Below are 9,555 nucleotides of genomic sequence, written 5' to 3' on the forward strand. Positions count from 1 at the left end.
CATATATGCACACACACACACAACCCATATATATATATATATATATACTAATATGTTGTTGATATGCATACAAAATCCCAACCTTAAGGAAGGATTTCATTAATACTTTGCTATGCATTAAGTAAGGCTGAGTAATAAACAGTTAACTGCTAACCAATGCATTAAATAATAGAGTACCGCAAAGTAATGCATAAAAGTGTCTTTTAACATGTTCAATAACAGTTAAATAATGCTTAGTTATACATTAGCTAAGGTTAATAAAGGGACTTTTATTGCAAACATTTTTTTAGGTTATTTATTCCACTTTTCTGCAAACTGGACTATTGTGCGTTTTTTTTAAGCATGACCACGGCGGACACGGACAGCAGGCTGTGTAAGATCAAGGCTCCAGCATCATAAAGCAGCAAAAGAAGCTTCAGACTCCAGGAATAACCCTGCATAACAAGAGAAGACACATGAAACATCTCTCACTTTTACATCTACTCATGTTTCATAGAAAAAGATAGACGATTTTTGTTCAAACTGACTGCTAGCATCTTTGCAGGACAGTAGGCGGGAATGAATAGGTAGGGTCTAGGATATAAGCACTGGTCTTCAGTGATGGTCTTCATCGGTGTTTTAAGCGTGTAGCAGTACAGGCAAAAGGCGAGCAGAGACCCCAACACACCAATGACATTACTGTAGGCACTTCCACGCAGCTGCAGAGAGATCCGCAAAGCAGTACGTCAGCAAAAAACACAGAAGTTTGCAGTCTATTTTTAAAATCTTAAATTAAACTTCCTGCTGAACTTAGCTGTTAAATATTTGGGTTGAAAAAGTTTTTTTTTTTTACTTTAATGTTACATTTTTCTTTTTTTCCATTTCACTGTCTAGCACACTTGGCTTTTCTCATCTTTTAAAGGTTATGCTGATCTCGATTTGAGGCTCAAAAAACTTAAATTGCTCTGTAATTTTTGGTGTAATATCAAGAATGGTATTTTAAAGTTCAATAAATATTGACAAGTTAGGCTGGCATTTGTTATATTTTTAGAAGCAAAAATTTACATTTGTGTTTTAAGATTAGGATATACTTTAAGAGGATGTATTAATTTGGTGGAATTTGAACTAAGATTGTATTCTTACTTTGTTCACATTTTGTTTTAAAATGAATCATTTCTACTAATTAAACTAGCTTTTTGGTTCATAAAAACAAAAAAAAAATATTTGTTTAGAACTTGCAAACAAATACTTATTATTGGGCTGTATAACATTACATTTTAAGAAGATCAATCTAACATTTTGCTTTTTTAGCTCACTGTTCCCTTTTTGAATGCTGGTCTGGAACACCTTATTTCACAATTTAAATAAAAAAAAGATTTCTTATGTAAAATTACTTGCTGAATGGCAGATAACTGTTCTTTTCCTTTTTAAGGCTACCTTTGTTTGCAGCTATGGCTATTTATTTGAATTTAGTTCAAGTCATGGCTGAATTTCCTCCCCTACCCCTCTGGCTCCTCCCTATTGTTCCAACTGTCGGAGCATTTGAAGCTGTAGTGGCGTTCACAATTGTTTTTTTTAGAGCACTGCCAGATACGCACTAATGTAGATGACCGGCGACTATTGATGACGTCATCAAATGGAAAACACGTCTGAATTTCATTTTTCTAATTGTCTCTGCTTGAAGCGATAAATGTGGGGAGAAGTTGTATGGATGGGGAAGTAATTTAGAGTCAGCCATAGCTCCTGAAAACACTTTAACCATCATCAGTACAAAGAATTGACTTAAATAATGAGATTTTTTTTGGTGTTACATAGAAATGTGCTATATTGCGATTGATCAAATTGTCCGTCCTCACATGCATCTCTTGTTTTCATTTCAAGTACTGCATTTTCATCCTTTCTGAATACTCACATTCTTTATCTACCAGGTTAGACAATGCAGGGCAAACTCAAATTTCTCTTTTACCTCTAATGTTCCCAAGGGAAGTCTTGTAAAATAAGCTAGATAATCAATCAGCTATGATTAGAGAGGTTTTGGAACATATACCTTCACAGAATCACTACAGAATGAGAGGTTTACATCGCGATACTGAGAAACATTAATGCAGTTTACTGAGGTAAATAACAAATAACTATTTTACCAACGTGAGGAAAAGGTCGTTTGTGACAGAAAGACTCCAAAAATAGGAGGAACATTTTTATTGACAGGGTTTCTACACATTTCTTCAAGTTAAATTTAAGACTTTTAAAGACCTTCTTTAGACTTTGCATATGAAAAATAATACCAATTTCTCTGCCTAATTCCCAGCCCAATGGCAGAAGAATAAACGATATTCTTGCATTTCAGAACCATTTCTTGCCAATAAAGGAGGAACTTAACGATTTGTATTTAAAATTTCAGTAATTAAATTACATTTACTAGACTATAGAAACCCTCATTACTTTATTGTACTCACATTTCGGTGCAATGAAACTTTACTTACATAATCATGGATAAAAAAATACAACTTTTTAGACCAGAAAAGTCACAAAAAGTTTTAAGCTTCACCATTTAAGACCAAGATACCGAAATTTAAGACTCATTAAATGCGTTTTAAGGCCATATTTCCACATTTTCAAATTCAAGGCTTTTAAGACTTTTTAGACCCTTTGGGAACCATGACTGATTTTTTTTTTTTGTTCTTTGGAAGCCACAGATTTTTTTAGCAATATGTTTAACTGCTGTGAACTGACACAAAAACAACACTGGTAAAAAAGTAAGGAGGAATAAGATTAGACTGAGGTAAAATAACATTACATGCCCTCAATTTATTATTTATTTTTTTGGCTTACCAGGGTTCTGCTTGGATTCTTCTCATTGGCAATAGTAAAGGATCCTCCTGTCACGATCTGCAACTCAAGTAAATGAATTTAAGTCAAGGCCTTTAGTTCTGTAAGTCAATAATGACGACATTATGGTAGTTTGGAACCGGACAGCAGAAAACAAAACAAACAAAATAAATAAATAAATAACTTTCATTTCTGTCTTACTTTGAAGGACATTTTATTTTGTAAAGCTATGAGTTTGTCTCCAACCATTGACTGTATATGACAATGGGACCAAGGGAGTGTGATGTCAACCAATAAAAAATGACTATCTTCTCGCTCTAACCAAATAAAGTCAAGCAATGAGGACTGTTGCCGACTCAGTGACTCAGTGACCGCCTTTGCAACTAATTTCCTCACAGTGAACTAGAAACACATTGGGAAATTTTCCTGATCTCACTGGAGACTTTTCTGTTGTTTGTAGTCTCAAATTTGAAATCATACATTTTTCCTCTATTTCTGTAGTTTTCACTGAGCAGGAACGGCCATTAGCCCCAAAGCAATCTGACAGAGGTTGTGTCCGAATTCCCCCCCTAACCCCTAACTAGTAAAAACCTATATAGTGCGGGACTATCTAGTGCTGTGGATTTTAAAGGTAATTCGGACACGATGCTCACTACTTTTCTTTAGTTTTTCCAAACACCGGATATGACATCACTGATTTTGTGAAGAGAAAATTGAATAATTATGAACATTTTATGACGTTTATTTATGACTCCACTGTTTTCTGATGGTGAAAATGTGGATGGTTCATTTAAATATAAAATTTAAACACGTTTTTTTCTCTGAAATTGTTTGACCGCAATGCATTGTGGTCTATATTTGCTAATGTAGTGACCATCGGTGAATGCTAGTTTTTCCCAAAGACTTCTGGGTAATTTCTAGTGCACTCGATTTTGGAATTAGTAGATTCGGACAGCGCTAGAAATAGTGAACAGACTATATAGTGATTAGGGGAGGAATTCGGACACAACCTGAGTGTGACCATCAGCTACCCAGAGAGTCACAGTGCCGTTTTACCATCCAGCTCCATCTCCAAATCGAGGCGACTTCCACCTGTCAGAGTCATGGTTTTTAGCAGATCAATGCTTTAGTAAAGGGATGGAGAAGAATAAGTCCTTCTTTATGAACTCACAAAATCACTTTTCATTTGTAGTATAACATATAGTTCAAATCCTTTAACTAAATACTTTTCCACTCAAAACCTATTAGAAGCTGAAACAATGATTACATCTTCTAATTTTTTTTTACAGTTTGAAAGTTTTACTTTCGATTTTATTAGTTTTTACCAAATGCCTTTTTTTGTGTGTGTTAGCCCTTCTGGAAGACGCTGCTGCTAGAGCTTTCAACAGACGGATGAACAACATACTATAATGCCCATGACAACGGGCAGCATGAAGAAGTTGGCCAGAATCTGGTCAGTGTAATAAACTGCAGCCGACAACAGCAATTGAAAAAGGCCCAACAAGATGGTCACCACCTGAAAAACAAGACCACCGAATACTTGTTATAAGTTCTGTTCACCATAACGGGCATCATGAAAGGTGTTATGGCGGAGCAACATCTGATCTCACCCCAGCACTCTCGAGATCAAAGAGACGATGAAGCTTGGCTCCAGAGGTTGCCGTTGTGTCCTCATTGGCCATAATACTGTCAAAAAGTAAAGGAAGGACTAGAGATTTTGCTCTTTCATTTGCAGGGATGTCCCAATCCCATCACATGATGGAAAATTGGGCCTGATTACGTAGTTTCTGACTCTGTAGAAATCGAAAGTTGTACCCCAATCAAGATTTCAAGCTTAACTTTCCAAATAAATACTCTACTAGAAGTGTGCATGAAGTGAGCTGAAAACGCTGAAGTTGATAAGTAAAAATGCTGAAGCTGATAAGTAAAAACGCTGAAGATGATAGCTGAAAACGCTGAAGCTGATAGCTGAAAACGCTGAAGCTGATAGCCAGCTAAAATATTATATAAATGCCTAAAAAATTTTAAAAAGCCAAATTAATTTAAAACAATTAGCTTGTAAATATTAGCCTAACTCCAAAACACCTAAAAAAACTTTCTAAATTAGCGAAAACAGCTAGCATGTAGGTGAGATATTAGCTAAACTCCAAAACACCTTGAAAAACTGAAAAATGCCTAAATTACCAAAACAGCTAACACGTAGCTGAAAAAAATACCCTAACAGGTCAAGCTTATTTTTCCAAATAAACACTCTACTAGAAGGGTGCATGACGTATTTCTTCCAATATCCACCCACCAAGGCCAAGTAAGTCCCATATAGTTAAAAAGTGGGCAGAAAATGGGGGCCTTGAATGGGTTTGTCTGCAGTTTCAGTGTTGGCCCCACCTGTGTGACACATTGATGTCCGTTCATAAAGCCAACAGAAATTACCGGAATTCATTTATTCCTAATTTGTATCAGTATTGTATTCAGCACAAAAATGAAAAAAAGAAAAGAGCCAGAAAGAAAACACACATGTGATACGTGTGAACTAACTTACATACTTTATCTTATCTGTGAATTCAAGTATGCAAATATATTTAACTTATATCATAAAAAAGTAACATATATGTTGTTCTTGTGTTTGAATATTTGCTGGGTTTAAGTTATTAGGGGCGGGGCTTGAATGGGGATGTGGGGAGGTGCCCCCCAGGCCCCAAACTAGCCAGGACCGCCTCTGGCTTCATGTAGATCTGAACACCGAATAAAGAAAAGACTGACTAAAAGCATTGCCTATTAAATGGAGAATAATAAATAAAAGTAATAAAAGTGTTTACAGTCTATGTTTTAAAACAAAGCATTTCTTTATTAGCATATTGTGCAGAGTAAAGGCATGCTTTCGATCCACTGGGATTGCGCAATCTGCTGTGAGATAACGGTTGATGCTGCCTCACCGCCCAATAAATGACGTCAGCTTTTCCAAACAAGCTGCACCGCTATCATTATGATAAATTAGCCTGTTAACAAGCAAACATAATCATCTCTGACATTCTTGAAGTTTACTTCCAAAAGAGGAGCAACTTTTTCAACAAGTGATAACCACGTGATCCATACAAATACCAACAAAGTCATAATATGGGTTTATTACCTTGATTTTCGGTATTGTGTCGATATAAATGCGTCGAGGATGTAAACTAAAAGTGGGGCGACCTGCCCGTGCTCCCCTAATCAAAACCACAGTGTTGTTTTCGTGGCTCCACGCACGGGAAGTGGAGGAGGAGCTAAGATGTACTCCCTCAGACAGAGACATTCGGTGGCCACGCCCACTGATACCCCCAGATCACACCCGTTTAGAAACAGTCCTGAAGAAAACAAGAGGACAGGGAGATCTCCACCGAAAACCAAGCCTTGTTATCTTGGAACAAAACAACAGGTTGGGGTGACATTTTTGTAGCTGTTGTTCTTTATAAGTGGTTCCAGAAGTCTGCAGCAGAGACTGTAGCATTATGTATACAAAAAGTATTAAGTTTATACTTACTGTATTCTAAAAGTATGGCATGTGCTATGTAGTGAACTTTAATTTAGTCTGACAAAGTATTTGTTTAGTAAAGTTCCTCCACTACATGACTATAGCAGGTAGAGCTGCCACAAACGACTATTTTAACAGTGGTTTAATAATTATTTTTATTTGATTAGTCGACTAATAGGGTCATGTGTAAACTGGATGATAACACACATCTTAACCATTATTACCTTTAAACTTGAAGTGCTTAAAGTCCCCCTCCAATGAAAATCCTGTTTTTTGAGTTTTAACATGTTTTTGTGGCATTTCTCCTATCAAAAACAACAAATGTAATAAGAAATTATTTTGTTTTTGGATTTCCGAGTATTGAGTTAGATCTTGGTTCTCTTAAAAATGTGTGAAGCTAGTGTCATAGACTCCTCTGTCTTTGTATGATTATTTCTTGAAAATCCAGCTAGATCTAGATTCTTGACTGTAATTTTATTTGCCTACCTTTACTTTTTTCCTCTGAAACTTGTATTTCAACTCAGATATATCCTTGCTCATTAGAAAGATGGATATTTTGCCAACAGATGTGAAATAATGAATGAAATGAAATGAATGAAATGGTTTATTTCAAGCAATCAGGTCATAATACATACATAACATATCACTTAATAAATCACAAGAATAAATACAGTTGTTGAGAAATACTAAAAGAAGAACAGAGGGAAAACTACAATAAATATGGTGGGCAGTTGTTCTAAGGAAGGATGTGATGTTGAGGAGCACTTTAGACTACGTTATTGTTATTGTTACCCATAATCACAGTGGTAGGAAGATACATTTTCCTCACAAGGTAACAGTGAGCATGATACGGTTAAAGCTGCTGTTACTGGCTGTGTTGTCATTAGCAGGAGATGGCAGTAGCGGTCTCCAGGGATCTGACAGTACAAGTGCTGAAGGATGTGAACTCCTGCAAGCTAATTGACAGACAGCAGGCTCTGCGTGCTGCTATACAAAAAGGTGAACCCAAATGTCTCGGGGTAAGTTGACACCTCTGTTCTCTTTGATAACCACTGTATATTCAAAGCTTTGTTCATTAATTCATTTTTTTGCATGCTAATGTATATTTGCACTGAGGAAGTATGTGTGTTTTAGAATATATTGATACATGTCCCAGGGCTAGTAATGCAACAACAAAATTAATACTGTAAAATAGAGCTAGAAGTCAAGCAGCAATTCAGTTCTGTTTTATTTATATAGCCCAAAAAATGGATTCATTAGGCTTCATGTACAGAGCAGAAGGTAAGTCATAAAATGTAAACAATAGCTGATTGCTAAACTAAACTAAACTAAATAGACTAAATAAAACTGGTTATCCGTGCCCTTAGACCAGGGGTGTCAAATTCAATCGTACAGGGGGCCGAAAACTAAAACCCAGCTTAGCTCGCCGGCCGAACAGGATAAACAGTTATTGAACACTCTAAAACTACATTTTTAAACTTTAGAACCATAACTTTTTAACATAAGTATGAGCTAAATATATAGCATTACATGCGATAATGCTAGTGTAAATGCTGTAAGCTGAATTTGGTTGCTGAAGATGCTAGTCCTGATAGCTGAAAACGTTGACATTGATAGCTGAAAACACTGAAGCTGATAACGGAAAACGTTGACGTTGATAGGTGAAAACACTGAAGCTGATAACTGAAAATGTTGACGTTGATAGCTGAAAACACTGAAGCTGATAACTGAAAACGTTGACGTTGATCGGTGAAAACGCTGAAGCTGATAACTGAAAACGTTGACGTTGATAGGTGAAAACGCTGAAGTTGATAACTGAAAATGTTGACGTTGATAGCTGAAAACACTGAAGCTGATAATTGAAAACATAGTTGATAGCTGAAAACGCTGAAGTTGATAGCTGAAAACACTGAAACTGATAGCTGAAAACGTTGAAGTTGACAGCTGAAAAAGCTGAAGTTGACAGCTGAAAACGCTGAAATTGATAGCTGAAAATGCTGAAGCTGATAGCTGAAAACTCTGAAGCTGATAGCTGAAAATGTTGAAGTTGATAGCTAAAAGCCCTTTTCCAGCTTTTTATAGCTGAAGTGACAATGCAACAGTTTGATTTTTCTTTTGTGCTGGTTCAAGGACTCACAAATTTTTTCGCTCCAGGTCAGTCAGGTAATTCTCGGGCTCATGGTCATGCTTTACTCCATTCCTTTGCACTTGACTCAAGAGACGCAAGTGGTCACCTTTGCTGTTCCTTGGTGGTGTGGAATAACGGTGAGTCTGTTCATCTCTGCATTTTCATTAAGCTTTACGGAAGCCAAAAACGGCCTGCCCTACTTTTTTTTTTAATCGTTTTCTCATGATAATGAGATAATCATTAACAAATAGTGGCCCCCTTCTTCCTGTCCTGCACTGAGATGCTGTGACTTCACCAGTTTTAAGTCTCTTTATTGTGTGGGTAACAACAAAAACAGGCGAAGAGCCCTCCTCAAACACCGTCATTCCGTCTTATGCACCAGCCCTTCTCCCTTTATTTCCCTAAAACCTCCAAACAAACAGGTTGATTGACAGAACCCAGAGCCGACGAGAATCTGCGAATGGTGTGTTCACTGAGCTCCAGACATTAGCGGACCTAAACAGCGTCTCTGCCTAACTCAGTCCGCATCAAAACAAAGCATTTTTTCAGAAAAATGTGCACACTATTTAATCATTTTTATAAGGATCGAGGATGGTGTTCAACATTTTCTCTGATAAACTGCTTTGTTTTGCTGCTGATGTCTGGAGCTGAGTGAACGCACCATGCAGAAATGCCCTGGATTCTCTCAATCAACCTGTTTTGTTTGGGTTTTTTTAGGAAATACAGGGAGCGGGCTGGTGCATGAGACGGAATTAAGATGTTTAAAGAGCATAGATCCACTTATAAATAAAAAAATGACTAAAAACAATTTTTGTGGAGCATTCTTTTGTGGAGACTTAAAACAGGCGACCATTTAGGTGATCAATTCATTCTGATTCATAGAGAAAATGTCCAAACACTGGAGCTAAAGCTTTAGTGCAAAAGGCTTAAAGCACTTTGTAACATTGGGAGTATTGCAAGCTTTTCCCTAAAGAGTACCTTCTTGATCCACATTGGATTGACAATCATGATCCCCACCGAAATAAATTAGATATTGTTAACCTAGTTCAATCAAGGAAGCCCAAACACAGACGAGTTCTTAATTCTTTAGCCTTTTTTTTTTTTTTTTTTT

General features: G+C 36.6%; 2 protein-coding genes across 3 annotated transcripts in view; one reads left to right on the plus strand and one right to left on the minus strand.

Moving 5' to 3' along the window:
• Positions 1-279: 279 nt before the first annotated feature.
• On the minus strand, positions 280-6,073 carry si:dkey-9i23.16 (uncharacterized protein LOC571915 homolog). The gene is made up of 6 exons (XM_036211669.1): positions 5,936-6,073; positions 4,419-4,494; positions 4,214-4,324; positions 2,812-2,868; positions 528-698; positions 280-434 (listed from the first exon to the last, which is right to left on the minus strand). The coding sequence occupies exons 2-6, from the start codon at positions 4,488-4,490 to the stop codon at positions 321-323; spliced, it is 525 nt and encodes a 174-aa protein (XP_036067562.1). The 5' UTR covers positions 4,491-4,494; positions 5,936-6,073; the 3' UTR covers positions 280-320.
• tmem176 (transmembrane protein 176) overlaps positions 6,054-9,555 on the plus strand; it is an 8,075-nt gene continuing 4,573 nt past the window's right edge. Inside the window, exons 1-3 of one of the 2 annotated variants that reach the window (XM_024259917.2) lie at positions 6,054-6,220; positions 7,204-7,335; positions 8,471-8,581. In XM_024259917.2, coding sequence (XP_024115685.1) covers positions 6,074-6,220; positions 7,204-7,335; positions 8,471-8,581 — 390 coding nt within the window. In that variant the 5' untranslated portion in view covers positions 6,054-6,073. The remainder of the gene's footprint in view (positions 6,221-7,203; positions 7,336-8,470; positions 8,582-9,555) is intronic. The other variant, XM_024259918.2, reaches the window with a different exon arrangement.

This window comes from Oryzias melastigma, linkage group LG1, assembly GCF_002922805.2.
Source record: "Oryzias melastigma strain HK-1 linkage group LG1, ASM292280v2, whole genome shotgun sequence".
Lineage (NCBI taxonomy): Eukaryota > Metazoa > Chordata > Actinopteri > Beloniformes > Adrianichthyidae > Oryzias > Oryzias melastigma.